Consider the following 22,255-nt stretch of genomic DNA (forward strand, 5'->3'; position numbering starts at 1 on the left):
AGATCTGATTCAAGTCTACAGACAGGATGTTAATTACAGATGGAATGAGCTTTTGTTTAAGTTGTTTATAATAACTTTGTCTTAAATAATATAAGAAAAAATATATCAATCACGTTTAAATTTCTGCTCTTTTAGTATATGTATGATTAGGAAAGATAGCTTGAATTTCTTGATTAAACTTTAGCACACTGATATATTTGGATGTGTCATAGAATTCTTATACATTTTTTTCTTAGAATTGGCGTGATTTAGATGCAAGAATCACTGATACAGCAAATGAATCAAAGGATAATGTCAGATATTTGTACACTCTAGAAAAAGTATGTCAACCTCTCTATAACTATGACCTAGTAAGTATGCTTTTTAAATTGTAGTTTAAAATATTAATGCATTTTAAGATAACTTTAGTATGTGTGTATTGGGAAAATCTTATATTTCAGAAAAGTTATTTATAAGATATATTTCCTATTATATATCTATAATTAATTATAAACTATATTATTTTAACCCACATTTAAATATATAGCATTATCATAAGTAGAATCTCATTTGTGAATTGAGCAAGACAAATATATTAGTTATCCATTGCTGCAGTGGCTTAAAACAATAGGCATTTATTATATCACAGTTTCTGTAGGTCAGGAATCCAGGCACAACTTAGCTGAGTGCTTCAATGTCTCTCATGAGGTTGCAGATAAAATGTTAGTTGGGGATGTAGTCTCATCCAAAAGGGAGGCTGACTGGTGGAAGGTTCACTTCTAAGCTCACTCACATGGCTGTTGGCAGGCCTCTGTCCCACACCACATAGGCTTCTCCACAGGGCAGCTCATTTTCCCTAGGGTGAATGACCCAAGAGTGAGCAAGAGAGAGTGCCCAACCCAACCAGCATTACGCTGATACCAAAGCCAGATAAGGATGCTACAAGAAAAGAAAAGTACAGGCCAATATCCCTGATGAATATAGATGCAGAAATTCTCAACAAAGTACTAGCAAAGCAAATTCAACAACACATTAAAAGAATCATACACCATCATCAAGTGGGATTTATTCCTGGGAGGCAAAAATGGTTCAACATATGCCAATAAGTAAATATGATATACTGCATTACTAGGATGAAAGATAAAAATCATACGATCATTTCAATAGATGCAGAAAAAGCATTTGACAAAATACAACATCATTTCACGATAAAAACTCTCAACAAATTGGGTATAGAAGGAACATACCTCAACATACTAAAGGCCATATATGACAAACCCACAGCTCATATCATAATGGTGAATAGTTGAAAGCTTTTCCTCTAAGATCAGGAGCAACACAAGGGTGCCCACTCCCACCACTCCTGTTCAACATAGTACTGGAAGTCCTAGTCAGAGCAGTTAGGCAAGAAAAAGTAATAAAAGGCATCAAAATCAGAATTGAAGAAGTAAAATTGTCTCTGTTTGCAGATATGATATTATATATAGAAAACTCTAAAGATGCCACCAAAAAAAACTGTTAGAACTAATCAATGAATTCAGTAAAACTGCAGGATACAAAATCAGCATACAGAAATCTGTTGGGTTTCTATACACTAACAATGAAACATCTGAAAAAGACAAAAGGTCTCATTTACAGTAGCATCAAAACCAATAAAATACTTAAGAATAATTTAACCAAGGAGGTGAAAGTTCTACACACTGAAAACTATAAGACTTTGATGAAAGAAACGGAAGAAGACATGAACAAGTGGAAAGATATTCCATGTTGATAGATTGGAAGAGTGAATATTATTAAAATGTCCATACTACACAAAGCCATCTATAGATTCAATGCAATTCCTATTAAAATTCCAATGAAATTTTTCACAATAATAGAAGAATCCTAAAATTTGCATGGAACCACAAAAGACTCCAATAACCTTAGAAAGACAAACAAAGCTGGAGGCAACACTCTTCCTGATTTCAAACTATGCTACACAGCTATAGTAATCAAAACAGTATGATACTGGCATAAAAACAGACACATAGACCAATGGAACAGAATTGAAAGCCCAGAAATAAACCCTTGCATGTATGGTTAACTACACTTTGACAGGGAGCCAAGAATATCCAGTGAGGAAAGGATAATTTCTTTAATAAATGGTGTTGGGAGAACTGGATAATCACATGTAGAAGAATGAAATTGAACCCCCATCTTATACACAAAAAATAACTCAAAAGGGATTAAAAACTTAAATGTAAGACCTGAAACTCTCAAACTCCTAGAAGAAAACATACGGAAAAAGCTCCTTGACATTGGTCTTGGCAATTTTTTGGACATGATACCAAAATCACAAGCAAGAAAAGCAAAAATCAACAAATGGGACTACATCAAACTAAAAAGCTTCTGCACAGCAAAAGAAACAATCAACAAAATGAAAGCAACCTATGGAATGGGAGAAAATATCTGCAAACCACATATCTAGTAAGAGGTTAATATCTAAAATATATAAGGAACTCATACAACTCAATAGCAAAAAAACAAACAATCCAATAAAAAATGGGCAGAGGAACTGAATAGATACTTTTCCAAAGAAGACATACACACAGTCCACAGGTACAAGAAAAGATGCTCAACATCACTAATCATGATAAGATGAATAATTTGGGGGGATCGAACATACAACATGGTGGCTATAGTTAACAATACTGTATTATATATTTTAAAGTTGCTAAAAGAGTAAATCTTAAATTTTCTCACCACACACAAAAAATGGTAATTATGTGAGATGATGGAGGTGTTAACTAACTGTATTGTTTTTAGAAAAATGTTTTAGTGGCCAAGGAAATTGATCTAAATAAAGTAATATTGACTTAAAAAAAAAAATAGGAGAGTGCCCAAGTTGGAAGCCACCGTCTTTTTGTAAACTAATCTCACAAGTGACATCACATCACTTCTGTGGTATTCTGTTCGTTAGAAGCAAGCCAGGAAGGCCAGTGAACACTCAGGAGAAGGAGATTATAGAAGGATATGAATACCACGAGGGTGAGCATTTTGGGGGGCCGTCTTAGAAGCTGCCTAGATATTTCCCAGTTTACAGATTAGGAAACCAAAACTCATCAAGGCATAGTGACTTGGCCAGCATCACTCAGGTAATCAGTGATGCAGGACGGGACCCATCTTCTAGTTTCTAGCCTACTTTTCTCATAATAGTTCTGTAGAGTTCCTTTGAAGAACATATTAGCACTCCCATTTGCTTTTATTTTTCTAAAGTTTGTTTTAATTTTTATTCATAGATTATCTGGCATTTCATAATATTTCCTATGAAATATGAAAATTAAAGAAAACTATCCTTTCTTTAGATAGAGAGAAGTCAAGGGAACTAGTATTTGTTGAGAACTTAGGGCAGTGTTTCCCAGTTTTGACTGGGTGTTGCCTTTTTTGTGGGTCACTGTTAGGCAGGAGACTTGCCCAGACAGTTGTATTTTTAAAGACGACTACAGTCTTGAGAATCCCTAGCCTTTTATGGTACTACATAGTTTCCATTTCTGGAAACATTTTCATTCTGTTTGCAAACGATCCTCATTTTAAAGATTAGGAGACCTTGTTTGAGCATTTCTACAACTGTAAGTAATGGGACCAAATGTGAGTCCAGCACTCTTTGGTGTTATGAGTTGTATTTTTTTCCCACTTCACTCTGCGGCTTCTTCATGGTGTTCTCTAAGTTAAAATGCTCTCAGAATAATTTATATTAGTGTCTGATACACATGTTCAGCGTTCTCCAGTCTGGTTTTTGAAGAGATAGTCAAATCCTCCACATAAATGACACCATTGACCATATGGCTTGGTTGACCAAACTTTTGGGGGCAAATGCTAGATTCATCCTAGAGGCAGGGAAAGGGGAAGAGTCTATATCTCATTTCACTTAGATTTAGAGAAGAGGGACGTGTAGGGGCAGTTTATACCCATCCCAAGAGGGCACCAGTAACCAACGAGTTTAATGTGGATGGGGAGGGAAAGATGTGGGGTTGAGAGTCGTGGGCAGGTGCAATTCTTACTGCCGTGTGGGAATCCATCATCCATCAGGAAGCACCATGAGAGAAGATAGGAAGACTTTTCAGACATAGTCTTTTGATTGATTCCATGATAAGATGATGGACTTTAATTTATTTAAAACTAGTTGTTATTTGGAAAGAATTATGACTTTTTAAAACTTTACTCTCTGTTCACTTCTATCCCTAGCACCAGCAAGTGGACTTCTGTTGGGAATATTTAAAATTTGTTTCACATAAGAAACTTTATCTCACTGTTTAGGTGTTTCTGTGTATGATCAGGAGTAAAGAAAACCAAATTGTATGGTGATAGAGAAATACGGCCTGTGCCTGGCTCACTCAGTAGCTCAGTGACTTGATTCTCTAGCTTAAAACATGTGCATTTAAAATTTATGTATAAGAAAAGTTGGGGTTACTTACAAGAGTTGAAGATGCAGATATTAAATACACATATACCTAAAGACTCCTCTAGAAGGACTACCTGCAAGTAGCTCTTGATGTAAAAAATAATAGATGAAGTGAATAGAGCAAAATGTTAACATTTGTCAAATCTAGTAATGGATATACGTGGTCATTATAGTCTCTGTACTTTTCTATGTATTTAAAGCTTTTCATTACAAAAAGTAAACTTGAAAGATAAAATGCTTTTTATTGTTATAAAGACCTCTAAAATTTAAGGTATACTAATTTCAACTTCTTGGTTCAAAAGACTTGTTTAAATTCATATAATTTTCAAATCGTTTAGTTCTGGTGTTCTTTTCATGCTAGTTATTTAAAAAACTTTGTTCAATTGCTCTAGCCGTGGATGTACCTTATTATTAGTAACAGTATTTTGCTGTTGTTGAGCTTTTTATATTCTCTGGTGTAGGAACGTTTCAAATGTTATCTTTTGAAATTAAAGAATTGCTAATAGTGTTGAGTCATATAATTTCTTCCGCCTCATACACTCACAATTTCTATAGTTTCACAAATTCTTTTTTTCTCATTTTCTTTATTCTCATTAAAAGCAACCAGCAATTTTTGTTTAATTTGTAACTGTTATTTGAGCAGGAAAAAGTGCAGAGGACTCATGCTTCCATTTCTCATTGATAAAGTTTATGAATTTTGTGTTTAATGCTTCTTTTCATCATCCTGGTATTGTGCTTTAGGCATATATACAATTATATATTTCACATATAAAATGTCTGAACACTATGTATAGATAGGTAAGAACTGCATACTCAAGGAGCTACTATTTTAAATAATGATGATTAAAATTTGGATAAAGGGGCTTTTCCTGATGGACGCATTTGATACTATCCCTAAGCCTTCTTCATTGGTGTTAGGGGTACTTTATAAACTTGCCTTACTGAGGGTGGAAGGCACTCCTTCTAGGCATATTTTTATTAGAATCTTTTTGATCTACAGATAACATATAATATGAATTGACATGCAAGGTTAACTACAAAGTAATGATGTCAATTTCCATAAGCCACATAAAATTGATTTAATTATGTCATAGTTACACCTCATACCTAGGACATATGGTACACAAATCAGTAGTTGTTCTTCCCTGTTTTATTTAATCCATCACCATTAAAAAAATCTCTTTATACATTTTATATTGTCCTAACTCCTTGAGGGCAGGAATGCCACTGACCTTATCTGTCCTTCCATCGTGATTTACATCCTGGTTAAAAGCAGGTTCTCAAAATCTCAGGCCCATAACTATGGTTATGTTGCAGCTGTGGGACCTTGGACAAGGCACTTAACGTCCCTATCTCTCTATTTTCTCATTTGAAAAATGAGAATCATCATAATACGTTATTTTATAGATTCTAAGACACACATTTTAACATCTCTGTACTCAGAGCACACCTTACAGTCCGTTGAGTTTTATGAATCATTGTGGACGTGACTTGACACTATTTTAAATTATTAGTTCTCTCCTTGAGGGATAGTGTTTGTTTTGTTTGTTTTTGGTACCATTGGTGTGAATTCAGACTGCAGTGAGTGAGTACCAGCTTGTGGTACACATTCTCAGTGGAGTTTATTTCCCCTCCTCCCCAAGGAGCAGAATTGGGACATGGAAGTTGTGTTCTATCTTTTCTCCATGGCTTGTTTATTTCATGCTTGTCTTCACAGAAGGGGTGTAGCCCGTTGGGGGCTTAGTTTTCTGTGGGAGTTAGACTCCCCATCTTGGGCATTTTTTTCCCTTTCTCAGTAGCACATAAAGAACTGTGCAATCTTGGGCTGGCCCAGTGGCGCAAGAGGTTAGGTGTGCGCGCTCTGCTGTGGTGGCCAGGGGTTCTCCGGTTCGAATCCCGGGTGAGCACCAACGCACTGCTTGGCAGGCCGTGCTGTGGAGGCGTCCCATATAAAGTGGAGGAAGATGGGCACGATGTTAGCCCAGGGCCAGTCTTCCTCAGCAAAAAAAAAAAAAAAGAGGAGGATTGGCAGACGTTAGCACAGGGCTGATCTCCTCACACACACACAAAAAAGAACTATGCAATCTTATAATCAGTGATGTTTTAGATCTGATGAAATGAAAATACCTTAAATGTTTGCTGTCAGCATATATTAAGATGATGTGTGAAGTGCTTACCTAGTGCCTGGCACTAGGCATTCAGTATATATTAGCGATTCTTTTGTATCCCAGTTGCTCTTGTTCTGCTTTGCTCTGCACTGTTCTATTTGTTTCACTTGTTTGTGTGTGTCCCTTCCGGTCTGCTGTAACCTCCTCCAGAATAGATTCCTTATATTTGCATTTCTCCCAGTATCCTCAGAACCTAAAGGCGCTTAGTAGGTTTGCTGAATTGAATTAGGTGAAAATGAGTTCTAGTCTGATCTTTGCTTTTAACCAGCTTTCTGACCATAAGTAAGTCACTTTACATCTGAAGGTATCAGTTTCTTTATCTTTAAAAAGAGCAGCTTCAACTAGTAGTCTTTAAAATGACTTTCACCTCTAAAATTTTATTTTCAAACAAACTTTTAAGTTTAGATGTATACAGAAAAATTGCAATGGTAGCACAGAATTCTCTTCACCCAGTTTCCCCTTTTAATATCTTGCGTTGCCTTGATACATTTGTCAAAACTAATCCTTTTTTCTGTTCCAGGATCCAATCTAGGATACCATGTTGCACTTAGTAAAATTTGACTTTAAGATTAAAATGTTATACAATTTTATATATATTTAGAGTTTTGAATAAGCCGTAGGATATTGGCTATTGAAACTATAAACACATGATGGAATTCATTTAATATATTTAAATTTTAGGTTTCCATGGCACATGGAATACAAAATTTGATTAATGCCATCAGGATGATTCACGGTGTGTCAAGATATTATAATACCTCAGAGAGAATGACCTCATTGTTTATCAAGGTGAGTTTCCAAGGGAAGAAATCACACATGTGACCATGTGAAAAAGTTGACAGTGTTTTCCCTCTGAGTCAGAGAGGGGAAATGGGAAGTGTGGGCGCCTCTCTGAGTTCTGGATTTTAGTGCTTCCAGTGGACTAGAAAAGAAAGGTGTTGACTGGAGTCAGTTGTAGCTAATACCTTCCACAGACCTCTAAATAAAGGTAGTATAATGAGTTGAGAGCAATAATATGTTTGGTTGAAATGATACCTGATTGAAACGGATACCTTTATCCTTGTTAGAGGTAGGCCCTCAGCCTTTTTGTTTAAATGTAGCTAGTGGTTTTCTAATTTATTCATTCCAAATAGTTTTGCTTAAGAGCTAAGAATTGTGTCCACTATTAACAATGCTTCTTTAGCTACTCCCAACAGCACTGTGCTTTGTGTAAAATCTTCCTGCGTAGTGCTGTATGGTTATTATTTTAAATAATCTGGAAAATCATCCAAGAAACACATGAATAGAATTTCTTTGTAAATGACTCAAGCAAACATAAATACACAAAGTAACAGGCATATTTCAACTTTTTTTTTTTAAATCAAAGGATAGATTAAATCATTATGTCCTAAAAGAGGCGAGAACCTTAGGATTCTTCCCTGTCGCCTGTCTCTCTCCTTGCTGTGTACATCCCATGTTGAGATTTCTAGTTCCATATTATTGTTAATATTTTTTCAACATTATGAATCAACAAGTATTCAGACTAAAATCTAAGTATTGTTAGTTTCTTTGATCACCTCTGTTTTGTGATTTCTGTATCTTCCTCCATCCTAGATTCACTATTTCTTTTGCTGAAGAAAATTCTCGAGTAATTCTTTCAAACAAGGTCCGTGTGTGGTAAACTTCCTGAATTCCTGCATGTCTGATAGTTCAATTTGTCCTACCACTCAAATATTAGTTTGACTGGGATTCTAAGTTCAATATAATTTTCTCCTGGTACTTTGAAGATATTCTTGTCTACTATCCAGTATTGTTGATGAGAAATTTGATGCTAATAGGGTTGTTTTTCCTTTGTAGGAAACCTGTTTTATTCTCCCAGGAAGCTTTTAGCATTTTTTTCTTTATCCTTGAACTTCTAAAATTTCAAAGTGATGTGGTTCTTTCTATATTAATCTTGTTCTATACTTGCTAGTGTGGGGGATGAGGCAACCCTATTGACTTCTCTTTAGTATGTTTAATTAACATTGTCTGAAGGGCAGATTTATATGCTGTCTTACAATCAAGCAAGGGAAACGTTCCCAGTGAGACACAATGTCTATCTCCACAGTACAATTTATAATACAATCATGCAAAAGATATGTAATCACTTAATTCCATCAACTCTTATACCTCTAATCACAGTTTTCATTAGGACTTTATCAATAGGTCTTGGTCTTATAATTTTGGATAGAGGAAGCATTCACAGCCAGACATAATGTGCATTTTCAAAACCCATTCAGACAAAGTTGATATAACCTCTTTACATAAAATTAGCTCAAACATTCTAACCTTTATAATCTTATCAATACTTGTACTTTTCCATTTTTTCAGTTTAATTGTAGCCTGAGTCAGGGTCTTTATGCTAATCATTATTGTTTTGTATTTTCTTTTTTTTTTTAATAATTTTATTTATTTATTTTTCCTCCAAAGCCCCAGTAGATAGCTGTATGTCATAGCTGCACATCCTTCTAGTTGCTGTATGTGGGACGCGACCTCAGCATGGCTGGAGAAGCAGTGCCTTGGTGCGCGCCCAGGATCCGAACCAGGGCCGCCAGTAGCGGAGCGCACGCACTTAACCGCTAAGCCACGGGGCCGGCCCTGTATTTTCTTTTTAATTTAGTCTTTTTATAGGTACTAATAAAACAATTATGACGAGAGCTCTCAAAGTTTTTTTCTGGCCACATTGATGAGTAGGATCTTAATAGAGACTCCAACCAATAAGCCTTTTACAGCTTAACCATGGACACAAGAGGCATCCCCAAAACAGAGTGCAAAAAGGTGCAGCCCTCACAAGATCCAGAAAGTTCACTCCCAAAAATAGTCTAAGAAGGCAAAGGCCTTCATTGCACAGGCAGAGTTCACTAACAAGCAACCAAGGTTGAAATGACAAAGGCCCCTAATGAAAGCAGTTGGGACCCCATATGACAAACTCCCCTGAGAGCTGACACAGCTGGACAAAGAGAGTACATCTCAGAACCCAGTCTATTTGACTGGCTGCCAAGATGTATGCCAGTATGTGCATCCTCTGGATGGCGAAGACCGAAGAGGTCACAAAGCCAAGCTCTCAAGACGCAGAACAAGACAAAAGAAAAAAAAAACCGTCATAATCCATGGGAAAGTTTACTGCGGGACCGGCCCAGACAATAGGCTTATAGTGATGCCTTTGTCTTGCCCTATGGTTTTTTCTTTTGATGACTAATGACACAGAAGACAGAACAAGGAAAAGTAGTGACCATCTCTGGGAGGAAAAAGATCAATAAACCAACGAGTACTCAAACCAAATTTCCCGGAATCTCTGAGTCCAAGAAGCTAGCTTCACCAATATTTTCTCCTGCTAATCTAAATTTAGAAAAGGAAGAAAACCTCACTGCTCTCGCTTCCATTGGACCCGGCAGGCAGAGATCCGGGAGACTGACGTGGTAAGAACTCTTACCTCCTGCTGGCTCTTGTCAGGAGTCCAGGATCTCTCAGCTGCAGTAGTCCAGGAATGAAGAGCATCCAGCCAGTGAATTTTTTATCCCATCCTCATCGCCAAACTGAAGGAGAGGAAGACTTTCCTCTACCCACTGTGAGTCCTTTCTGGCTGGGCTACAAATTAAGTTGACATGAGACAGAATAACAGGAGAAAATCAAACAAAGTTTAATAACATGTATACATGGGAGAAACCTAGGAAAACTGAGTAACTCGCCAGAATGGCTAAAGCTGCCACCTTAAATATCATCTTCAGCTAAAGACAAAGGAGGATGTTGTGGGTGGTGGTTTGGGACTTCAAAGGGTTGAAAGCAATTCACATGGAAATGGAAAAGCAAATGTTTGGTAGACAGGACTTTGATAAGCATAGGCTTAGCAAGGACCCTCACAGTCTACTGATACGCAGAGTTATCTACGGTGATGGCTTGTCCTGGGGACAGGCCTTCTGTCTTAAATTTCTTTTAGGCAGTTAGGGGGAAGGTCAAAGTTTATTTCCGAGTCTTTTGTCCTTAACCAAAGAGACACATTTTGGGATGACCAATTCTGATCCCCCACACTTGGTTGTTTCAATCCAAAGACTTTCATTACTCTTCATTCCTGGGAAATTTTCCTCTTTTGCCTTGTTTATTCCTTACACACCTGTTCAATTTATTCTCTCCCCTTGAATCTGACTTCCATTTCTCCTAACTTTTTTTTTGCTCCATCTTTGTCCTTTGACCTTTTAGCTCACTTATTTGCTCTTCATTTACGTCCAATTGTCAGTCAGTTCATCAATAGAATTCTCTTATTTTGACGATAAAAATTTCAAATTCCAAGCTCTCTAGTTGTTTTCTTTTCATGTTGTAAAAACCTCTCATATATTTCTCCTGAATTAATTTAGTTAACAAAAAATATTTTAAAAGATTTTACTTGTATCTTTTCTGTATTTCCTCTTTATTGAGTTTAATGCCTCTGTAACCATGTTTGATTTCTTCAGTTGTGTGATGATTCTTGGTTGTCTGCCCATCTTTGTGTTTGGGTCTCCTAATTTGCTTTCCTATCCTGTTTATTGTAGTCTGTCTCCTGTGGGGGATAGGTGTGACTTACTGTTGGGAGGGGAATGTGAATTCTCTGATGATTCTCTGATATGTCCCCTTAGGGTGCAGTAGCTACCTGGGGCACAGCCACACCTCTCCAAGACTGTGGTCCATAGTCATGGCTTTGTCCTTTCAGTCTATGTCACTGTTGCCTGCTGTGCAAGTTGCCCCAAATTCAATGTGCAGGGTCACAACCAAGGGTCACCTTACATCGTCTCCTGTCTTGAAAATTTCCTGTAAATGTTCCACCTTCATAGTATGCTTCTTCAGAACTGGGTTCTGGCTTTCTCTAATCTTTTTTTTCTGTAGATTTGATCCTGTGTGCTTTCCATATTTTAGGAATTCTCCAAAATTTCTGTGTGACAGCCTGCTATCTTGATGTAACCTCCTGAGGATTTGAATAGCTATCTTGTTTTTTTTTTTTCACTATTTTGGGCGATGTGAGAGGTGGTTAATTTTATATTTAGTTTGCGTGTTAAAGAATGGTGAAGAATCACACTTGGACTGGATCAAGGCCTAATTAGAGGAGAAATAGACAAGAGGAAAATAGAGTTGACTTTGAAATTTATGGCTCCAGTGACATTGACTTAAATGCAGTGGGTAAATGTGACCTTGGGTTTTCTTTGTTTTGACTGGAATGTATATTTCTTTGTTTTTTATATTCTGTGATCAATTCATTCCATAAGTTTACTATTTCTCATATTTTTATGCTTGTGACTTAAAAAAACTTAAATAAATTTTATTTCTCTCTTTGCCTATAGTTATTTTGTACTTACATTTATTTTAGGTAACAAATCAAATGGTGACAGCATGTAAAGCATATATTACTGATGGAGGAGTTAACCACGTTTGGGATCAGGAAACACCGGTGGTACTAAAGAAAATTCAGGTTTGTATTGTATTTCTATTTTCGTAAAGTAAAGCTTTCACCATCTGGCCCAATTTTGTTTACTTTGTTCATTCACAAAACGTGTTAACTTTGAAAAAACATTGTAAAGAGTAGCATGTATATATAAAAAGAACTTCATTAAAATTATTACGTCCTTTTACATTTAGTGCCCCTTTTAGGGCATGATTTAATCCTCATCTTCTCCTTGACTGCCTGTATCAGACACCTCTTGTGTGTCTATTTCATATACTCTGGCCCCCGCCTCTTACTCCAGCCCCTGTTAATTTCGTTTTCTTGCCTTTTTGCGTTGCCTAGGACCACCATACACCCTTGGTGGACGTGGTGATAGTTGGCGCCAGATTTTGGTTTTCTTTTGGAAGAGAATGTTTCTAACATTTCCCCATTAAGTCTGATACTTTCATATGTTTTAAATATATCTTTGATTAGATTAAGGAAATCCTGTTCTTCATTTTAGTACTAGGAGATATTTTTTAAATTTACTAATGGATTTAAAATAAATTTTTTCTGCACATATTTATTGAGATACTTGTAAGATTTTCCTCCTCCATGTGTTAATGTGATGGATGACATTTTTAGATTTTCTAAAATAAAACTATCCTAGTATCCTTAGGATAAACTCAACTTGGTCATGGTATAATTATCTTTTTTTGAACACTCAAATTCGGTTTGCTACAATTGTGTTTAACATTTTTTGCAGCCATATTCATGAGGAAGATAGACGGTAATTTTCCTTTCTCTTACTGTCCTTGTCAGACTAGGGTCTTAGAATGAGTGGGGGGAGGGGGAAGGAAGTATTCCCCCCTTTTCTATTCTCTGGAAAAGTTTGTAGAAAATTTAAGTGATCTATTTTTTGAAAGTATGAACGAAATGACGACATGAGGAAGGCTCCATCAGGATGTGGTTGTTGGCTGTCTTCATGCACTCATTCCTAGGCTTTGTAGAGCCGAGACACGAGGCTGGGACTGGGAGGTAGAGCCAGGAAAGACACTCAGTGCCCTCCACCCCTGACGTGAACCCCTGTGCTCACAGGGCTGGCCCTGAGCTCTGCCATTACCATGCACTGACCTCTGGAACTGGAGGATAAGAAAGAGGAAATAAAAGTTGTCAGAGGAAATAAAAGTTGAAGACTTGCAGTTAGGATAGTTTCTCATGCCAAAAACACTTGATCCCAAAGACTGGAAGAACCAGAATCATTGTGTGTTTCTTGAACTTGGCCATGTAAGATACAAAGTTCCACAGAGACGGACCAAAGCAACTCATAAAGCAATGTTTTAAAACATCACTGAGAGCAGCTGTGAACCGATAAAAGGAGATAATAACTACTTCACTTGTGTAACTAAAGCTTATGAAATGTCCTGTCCAGTGTAAAAAGGAGAATTTAACGGTGTAGATCTTGCTTTTGATAACTCAGTTCCTTCTAAAAGTGAAGCAAAGGACAATTTTTTGGGGGGCGTTTTTCCCCGTGTTGGAACGAAATTCCAGATAGTCAAATAAAAAAACAAAAGTTCTGGGCCGGCCCTGTGGCTTGGTGGTTAAGTGCGCGCGCTGCGATGCTGGTGGCCCGGGTTCGGATCCCGGGTGCGCATAGAGGCACCACTTCTCCGTCCATCCTGAGGCCGAGTCCCACATACAGCAACTAGAAGGATGTGCAGCTATGACATACAACTGTCTACTGGGGCTTTGGGGGGAAAAAATTAAATAAATAAAATCTTTAAAAAAAAAAAAAAAAAAAAACAAAAAAAAACAAAAGTTCCTAAACTTGGTGATATGAGTTCATCATTTGAAGATGTAGAGGCATTTTATTCCTTCTGGCGTAATTTCTATCCTTGGAGAGAATTTTCTTGTTTAAATGAAGAGGAAAAAAAGCAGAATGTCACCATGAGAGGAGAGAAATTGAAAAGCAGAACAGAGCAGCAAGGGCGAAAAAGAATAAAAGGCTAAGTGAACTGAGTAAGAACATCAGTTGATAATGCACAGAGCTGTGATGCAAGGATAAAAAAATTCAAAGGAAAAGAAAAAGCCAAGAAAGAAGCAGAGAAGGAAGCTAAAGCAGAAGGAAAACTGAAGGAGCAAGAGGCTAAAGAAAACCAGAGATGAGCTGAATTAGAAGCTGCTTGGATAGCTAAGGAGAAAGAAGAAGAGGAAGTTAGACAACAAGTGTTGTTGGCAAAAGAGGAAAAAGATATCCAGAAAAAAAGCTGTTGAAAGGGAAAGGCAATATCAAATCATTATGTTGTACACCTGAAACGAATATAATGTTATATGTCAATTATATCTCCATAAAAAAAGAGAAAGGCAAAACTTTGAAATTCGTTGGAAGACCCGGAATCACTTTTCTGATAAGGAGATTGAGCAGGTAAAAATGATGGGAGAAGTGAAAAAGCTTACGGTCCTTAAATAAAATACATCCTCTACAAAAGAAGTAGGAAGGCCCTTTGGTAAACTGGTAGAAGAAAGCAATGAGCAAATTAGAAAAGAGGAAGAGGAAGTTGAGGCTTGTATGTGACAAACATCTAAGAATGCAGAGAAGAAGGTGGAAATTGGTCAGAAGATAACTGATCTACAATTACTAATTAGAGCTGTGAGCCTCTTCCTTGCTGGAACGAAGATGGGAAGTTATTGCCAATTACATGAACACACATTCTTCTTCTGGAGTCAAGAGAACTGCCAAAGATTTTATTGGCAAAGAAGAGCCTCCAGAAACTTGACCCTCATCAAAAAGATGACATGTTACGTGGAGTAGAGCCTCAAGCCAACAATACAACACCTTCAGAACAATTTGAAAGTCTGTGCATAGATTTCACCTCCAGGACAACAGAAAAACGGAAGCTTTTGGAACAAGCTTCGAAAATGTATCCAGTAAATATACCTGAAAGATGGGGAAAAAATAGCAGAAACAGTATCTGGCAGGACCAAAAAGGACTACCTGAAATGACGTAAGGAACTTGTTAAGATGGTAAAAGCAGAGAAAGATGCTCAAGAACAAGTGCTGAATGCAACTAGAAACGTGAAATGACTTAATGACAGTCTTTGTTGTGTGTGCATTTTAAGAATAAAACTGAAAATACTGTACAAAAAAAAATCTGATAAAACTCCTCTGGTAAGTCACCTGGCTTGATGTTTTCTGTGGGAAGATTTTAAAATTATTACTTCCTTTTATTATAATTAAAAATTTAAAATTGTGGTAAAATATACATTACATAAAATTTACTATTTTAACCATTTTTAAATGCATGGTTCAGTGGCGTTAAATACATTCACAAAATTGTGCAACCATCACCACTATCCATTTCCAGAAATTTTTCATCTTCCCAATCTGAAATCTGTATCCATTAAACAATAACTCCTTATTCCTCCCTCCCCATCCTCTGGTAATCTCTGTTCTACCTTGTGTCTCCATGGATTTGTCTATTCTAGGTACTTCATATAAGTGGAATCACACAGTATTTGTCCTTTTGTGTCTGGCTTATTTCGCTTAGCATAGTGTTTTCAAGGTTCACGCATGTTGTAGCATGTATCAGAATTTCATTCCTTCTTATGGCTAAGGATTCCATTGTATGGATATACCACGTTTTGTTTATCCATTCATCTGTTGGTAGACATTTGGGTTGTTACTACCTTTTGACTATTGTGAATAATGCTGCTATGAACATTGCTGTGCAATGATCTTTTTGAGTCTCTGTTTTTAGTTCTTTTGGGTATATACCTAATAGTGGAATTGCTGGCTCATATGGTAATTCTATGTTTAACTTTTTCTTTTGCTGAGGAAGATTTGCCCTGAGCTAACATCTGTGCCAATCTTCCTCTCTTTTGTATGTGGGTCACCACCACAGCATGGCTGCTGACGCGTGGTGTAGGTCTGTGCCTGAGGACTGAACCCGGGCTGCTGAAGTGAAGCACGCCAAACTTAGCTGCTAGGCCATGGGGCCAGACCCTATGTTTAACTTTTTGAGGAACCACCGCACTGTTTTCCATAGTGGCTGTTCCATTTTACATTCTCACCAGCAATGCGTGAGAGTTCCAATTTCTCCACATCCTTGTCAATGCTTGTTATTTTCTTTTCTTTTTTTTTTTTTTGATAATAGGTATCCTAATGCATGTGAAGTGGTATCTCATTGTGTTTTGATTTGCGTTTCCCTAATGGCTAGTGATTGTTGAGCATCTTTTCACGTGCTTATTGACCATTTTTATATCTTCTTTGGATAAATGTCTATTTAAATCCTTTACTCATTTTTGAACTGGGTTGTTCTATTTTTATTGAGTTATAGAGGTTCTTTATATATTCTGGATGTTAATCACTTATATATGTGCTTTACAAATGTATTATTGCTTCATTAAAAAAAACTAGTTATTTGACTGTTCTTTCTATTTCTTCTTGAGTCAGTTTTGGTAAGTTTATATTTTTGAGAAATTTCTTCAATTTGTCTAAAATTTGTAATTTATTGGCATATTGTTGATAATATTCTCTTACTAATCTTTGCCTTATTATGTAATGTCTCCTTATTCATTAATAATATTATCTTCTCTCTTTTCGTTTTCTTAATCACTCTTGCTTACACCATCCTCAGATTCAAAACAATCCATCACCCTCCTAGGAGTTTCTCATTTCTTTCGTTTGCTGGATTCCATGTTTCCCTCTATAATTTCTCCAGGGTTAATTTTGGGGGTGAGAGTCAGAAATCATTCCCCCAAAATTGGCCAATTGGCAGGAACAAGAACTCTTAACATAGAATTTAGCAATTTAGTCTCATACGTCTTTTAATATCCTCGAAGTCACTTGCCATTTACTGACTGAATTAGAAATGGAAGCTTGGCTTTCTGAATTCTAGTTTAACCTGATTTCTATTACATCTGAAATTTTTTTTCGGAAAACTTTTATTATACAATTTTTAGGAACAATTTTCAGATGATTTGGAGGAAGCAATGAGAAGAATTGTTATTCAGGACCTTGTCTGTCCGACATACAGGAATTGGTTGGTGAAGAGGGAGTAATATAAAGTAATTCCTACCAGATGGTATATTCCATGGGGCTAGGGGTCTTATCTGTATTCCTAGCATCTCAAGGAGTTCCTAACACACGGTAGGCACTGATAAACTTTTGTTGAATAAGTGAAAAATAATCAGTGACCTCGAGGAGAGTGATGATGTTGTTTTGGAGATTGTGATAGAGGAGGGAGAACGTGTCATAGTTAGAAGTAGGTATCAGACCAGTTATTCACAAAACTGAGTGTTTATAGGAATCACCTGGGAAACTTGTTAAAAATATAGATTCTTGAGTCTCACTCACAGAAATTCTGATTTCCTGGCTGAGGTAGGTAGACTAATGGCTTCTCAAAGATGTCCGCATCCTAAGCTCTGGAATCTGTCAATATGTTATGTTAAATGTCAAGGGGGAATTAAGGTGTTGAGGTTGCTAATCAGCTGACCTTGGGATGGGGAGACTATCCTGGATTCTCCAAGTGGGCCCAAGGGTCCTTATATGGTGAAGAGAGAGCTGGAACTGGGGAGTCAGACCCAGGAAGATGACATTACGATAAAGATTAGGCTTGGCCATTGGTGGCCTTGAAAAAGTTTAGCATTATTTTTTAAGCTGGTTTGGTTTTCTGTTAGCTTGACATATGAGTTCCTACTGGATCCTAGTGACAATGTCCTCTTTTTTATTTCTTATAGGTTCACTAGCCTGGTTGAACTGGCCATTGGTATAGCTATAGTCAAATATTAGGATTTCAGCAATGCACTCATTAAAGACTTTATAATCTCCTTGTGGAGAAATGATGGTTGGATGATAAACTAGTATTTCACAGTCTTAATGTTTTATATATCTGTATTAAAGAATGCTGATTAAAAGATGCCAACTGAATAAGACATATAATTGATAATAGATAGAATTGATAGATAATTTCTGGCCCCTGGGAGTTCTAATTAGCCATGAAAATGTGAAAATAAGTAGTATATGTCATACTTTGATAAGGGTAAGAGTTAAGGGAAAATAACGAGAATGAAGAAGATGAAAATATGTTGTAAATTTTAAAAAACGATGTTGATTTTCACAGGCCTTTCAATGCATAGGCAGAGAACTTGAATTTTTAATGCTAATAGCAACAGACCCTGTTGAGGGGCTGGTGTGATCAGTTCCGCATGAGGAAAGAATTTTTGACTCCTGAACAAATGCCTCACTACCCTTTCTTGCTCTTCTTTTAATTCTCTCATAGGATTGCATTTTTCTATTCAAGGAATATCAGACATCTTTTCACAAAACAAGGAAACAAATTTTAGAATCCTCAGGGGAGAAATCTTTTGAGGTTTCAGAAATGTATATATTTGGAAAATTTGAAGCTTTCTGCAAAAGATTGGAGAAGGTGAGCATTATGTAGGCACAGCCACCCTCAACCACACCTTTCTGGGGTTATTTTGTAGTTTGTGTAGCGCCGTTGAGAATTATTGTTCCAGATCTTGTCTCACTATTCATATGACTCGTCCAATATTAGTCACCAATCACTGCATTTTATTATAACTTATTTTTTCATTCGCCATTACTGTCTTCTGCCAGTCACACAAAAGCTATTGCAAACTTTCCCCTCTCTCAAGACCTCAATTCTACCTCCACCTATGGAACTTGAACTTCAAAGCCTCTGCTCTTAACTGTTGTGTTAGGGAAAGTGTGAGAAAAAGTGTGGAATGAAATACCTGCAACACCTGGCAGAAGCCAGTGCTTGTGTCCTATCTGGATGTGTGGGCACCTTCTCTTTCTAGGCTGGTGTATATGGTGTATACGTGAACATTGTGCTGTCTTTGTGGGAAAGACGTGGGTTAGAAACTTCTGTACCTTTGATTCATTTATTAGGACTAGCTGGAGAGGAGTAATATTTTTTCAGAGGATATAGAGCAGCCCATACCAGAGGTTTTTTGGAGTCAGTCTATAGGATATCATCTAGGTATCACCCTCTCCATGCTTCCACCATTTTGCCACCTCCCTAGGTCCTGGTAGTATTTAGAAGCCTCCTCATTGTTTGCTGGAAATTGGTGGGGGCATTACACAGGTTGAAGGGCATTTCCTAGACATGTCCAGAAGCCTATTGTTTATTTGTAACCTCCTGATCCAGCCAGAATAGGAAAGTACAGGTGATGAAGAGAACATGTGACTGAGTGGGTCATTTATACGTACTTCTATGGGGCTATTTTTGTTTGTTTCTTTAGCAGCTTTATTGAGATATAATTCACATACCATACAATTCACCCATTTAAAGTGTACAAGTCAATATTTTCTATATATTCACAAAACTGTGCAACCATTGCCACAATCTAATTTTAGAACATTTCATTCCTGCTGAAAGAAACCCTGTGCTCATTAGCAGTCATACCCCATTTTCCCCTCTACCCTGCCCTAAGCAACCACTAATCTACTTTCTGTTTCTATAGATTTGCCTATTCTGGACGTTTCATGTAAATGGAGTCATATAATATGTGGACGTTTGTGAGTGGCTTCTTTCACTTAGCATAATGTTTTCAAGGTTCATCTGTGTTGTAGCATTCTTTTTTACTGCTGAATACTATTCCATTGTATGGATACACAACATTTTATTTATCCATTCATTAGTTGATGGACATTTGGGTTATTTCCACTTTTTGGCTATTATGAATAATGCTGCTATGAACATTTGTGTACACATTTTTGTGTGGACATATGTTGTCATTTCTCTTGAGTATGTGCATAAGAGTGGAATTGCTGGGTCATATAGTCACTGCCAAACTGTTTTCTAAAGTAGTTGCATCATTTTGCATTCTCATAAGCAATGTATGAGGGTTCCAGTTTCTCCACATCCTTGTCAATGCTTGTTATTATATCTTTTTGAATTTAGCCATCCCAGTGGTGGTGAAATGGTGAGTGGTTTTGATTTGCATTTCTCTGAAGACTAATAGTGTTGAGCATCTTTTCAAGTGCTTATTGTCCATTTACATTTCTTCTTTGGAGAAATTTCTATTCAAATCCTTTTGAATTTAGTTATTTGTATTTTTTTATTGATGTTTTAATAGTTTTTAACATTGTGAAATTTTGGGTTGTACATTTTTGTTTGTCCATCACCATATATATGTCTCCCTTAACCCCTTGTGCCTACCCCCCACCCTCATGGCCCCTGGTAACCACAATACAGTTTTCTCTGTCCATGTGTTGGTTTATATTCCACATATGAGTGAGATCATACAGTGTCTGTGTTTCTCTTTCTGGCTTACTTCACTTAACATAATACCCTCCAGGCCCATCCATGTTGTTGCAAATGGGACAATTTTGTCTTTTTTTATGTCTGAGTAGTATTCCATTGTATATATATACCACATTTTCTTGATCCAATCGTCAGTCGAGGGACACTTAGGTTGCTTCCACTTCTTGGCTATAGTGAATAATGCTGCAATGAACATAGGGGTGCATAAGCCTCTTTGGATTGTTGATTTCAGGTTCGTTGGATAGATTCCCAGTAGTTATTTGTATTTTTATTGTTGAGTTATGAGTTCTTTACATATTTGGGGTATAAGTTTCTTATTAGATAGGATTTGCAAATATTTTCTCCCATTCTGTGGGTTATCTTTTCACTTTCTTGATGGTGTTCTTTGAAGCATGATAGTTTTTAATTTTGATAAAGTCCAATTTATCAAGTTTTTCTTTTGTTGCTTGTGCTTTTGGTACCATATCTAGGAAACTGTTGTATGAGGCTGTTTTGTGGGCAGTAGGAATTTCTTGGGGGCAAATGTCCAAATAGAAAGATATTTGTTGTTGTCGTTAGTGCCTGTGGAGTGGATTCTGACTCCTAGCGACCCTGTGTACAGCAGAGCAGAACCCCTGCCCCACCTTTTTGCACCATCCTCTCACCTTTTGGCACTATATCAAACAATGCTCTGCTGCTATTCACGGCCAATTTTTTTGGAAGTGAGTGGCTAGGTCCTTCTTCCTAGTCTGTCTTAGTCTGCCAGCTCTGCTGAAACCTGTCCACCATGGGGGACCCTGCTGGTATTTGAAATACTGGAGGTATAGCTTTCAGCATCACAGCAACAGGCAGTCTCCACAGCATGACAATCAACAGACTGGTGATATGGTACCCTGACTGGCAAATGATCCCAGGTCATGGAGGTGAGAACATCGAATCGAAACCACTAGACCACCAGGTCTGGCAGGAGGATATTGGCATGGGTTAAATTAAAAAGTAGGCCTCATTGGTCAGGACCTGTTCCACAAATGTGCTTAATGTTTCTGAATCCACTAGGCTGTAAACCTGGAGGTGGGTCCTGGTTATCCTATTTTTTCCAAAAGCCAGGATCCTTTCCAGCCTAGATGCAGTTTTACGTTTGCTAGAGTTTCAGGGCTGGACTTTAATAGTTAGCCCGTTGGCAGTAAAGATCTTTGGCGGCAGGTCTAATGCTGGACATGATGGACGTATATCTGTGAAGTAGCAGCTGAAGCATTCCTGATGCTGGAGGGAGTGGGTGGTAATGGCCAGCTGCATTAGCCACTCCCCCTGCCCTACCTCTGGACAAGCCCTGCCTCTAGTCTTAAGAATACGACTTCATGCCACAAGAGCTCAGCAACCAGAGCTAATGCTGCACTCCCTAGAGGCCCTATTTGAAGTGCATCCTGATTACTAGATTATCCCAGCTCCCCTGGGCTAAGAATCTCTTGGCTGACTGGCATCTCTCCCAGGTGTAATGGTGGATATTGGTGTTCAGATTCTCAAAGATGGGGCTGTAAAACTTACCCTGAAGTGTGGCCAGGATTTTGCATAATCCCCTAGAGGTGATTACTGAGCTGACTGGATGGGCTTCCCCTAATGAGTGGGGCACAGTAGGGACCACTGTTGGGCCACCCCCATGTACTTTTACATAGTTGAAAAGGAGAGTCAGAAGGGCAAGGTAAGTCAGAGCCTATTAGAAAAAACTGACATTCAAATGTCAGTATAGCCAAGTGCCAAGTCAAAGGACAAACAGGACTGAGATTGGGGTTAGAGAGCCAAGACCTCGGAGGTGGGTAGAGATGTCGGGGATCTTTAAGGAACAAGCGAGGAAGGTGCTAGTATGTCAATTTAGGGTGCCTCAAATGCACCTTTTTTTGGGAGGTAGAGACTTGATGGTGCATTGAGTGTTAGTTTGTCCTAAAGAGCCAGAATTAAGTGTGTACAATATCCTTTGTTTCTTCTTCCTCTT

At 37.6% G+C, this 22,255-nt stretch overlaps 1 protein-coding gene and 1 pseudogene across 1 annotated transcript in view; both read left to right on the plus strand.

Moving 5' to 3' along the window:
• Positions 1 to 22,255, plus strand: part of DNAH8 (dynein axonemal heavy chain 8) — a 290,688-nt gene that overhangs the window by 13,265 nt on the left and 255,168 nt on the right. Inside the window, exons 6-9 of the mRNA XM_014782746.2 lie at positions 237 to 350; positions 7,270 to 7,377; positions 11,942 to 12,043; positions 18,277 to 18,423. Of these exons, the coding sequence (XP_014638232.2) occupies positions 237 to 350; positions 7,270 to 7,377; positions 11,942 to 12,043; positions 18,277 to 18,423 (471 nt within the window). The remainder of the gene's footprint in view (positions 1 to 236; positions 351 to 7,269; positions 7,378 to 11,941; positions 12,044 to 18,276; positions 18,424 to 22,255) is intronic.
• Positions 13,169 to 15,080, plus strand: LOC106800858 (dnaJ homolog subfamily C member 2-like; annotated as a pseudogene).

This window comes from Ceratotherium simum, chromosome 13, assembly GCF_057802395.1.
Source record: "Ceratotherium simum simum isolate JZ-2026a chromosome 13, ASM5780239v1, whole genome shotgun sequence".
Taxonomy (NCBI): domain Eukaryota; kingdom Metazoa; phylum Chordata; class Mammalia; order Perissodactyla; family Rhinocerotidae; genus Ceratotherium; species Ceratotherium simum.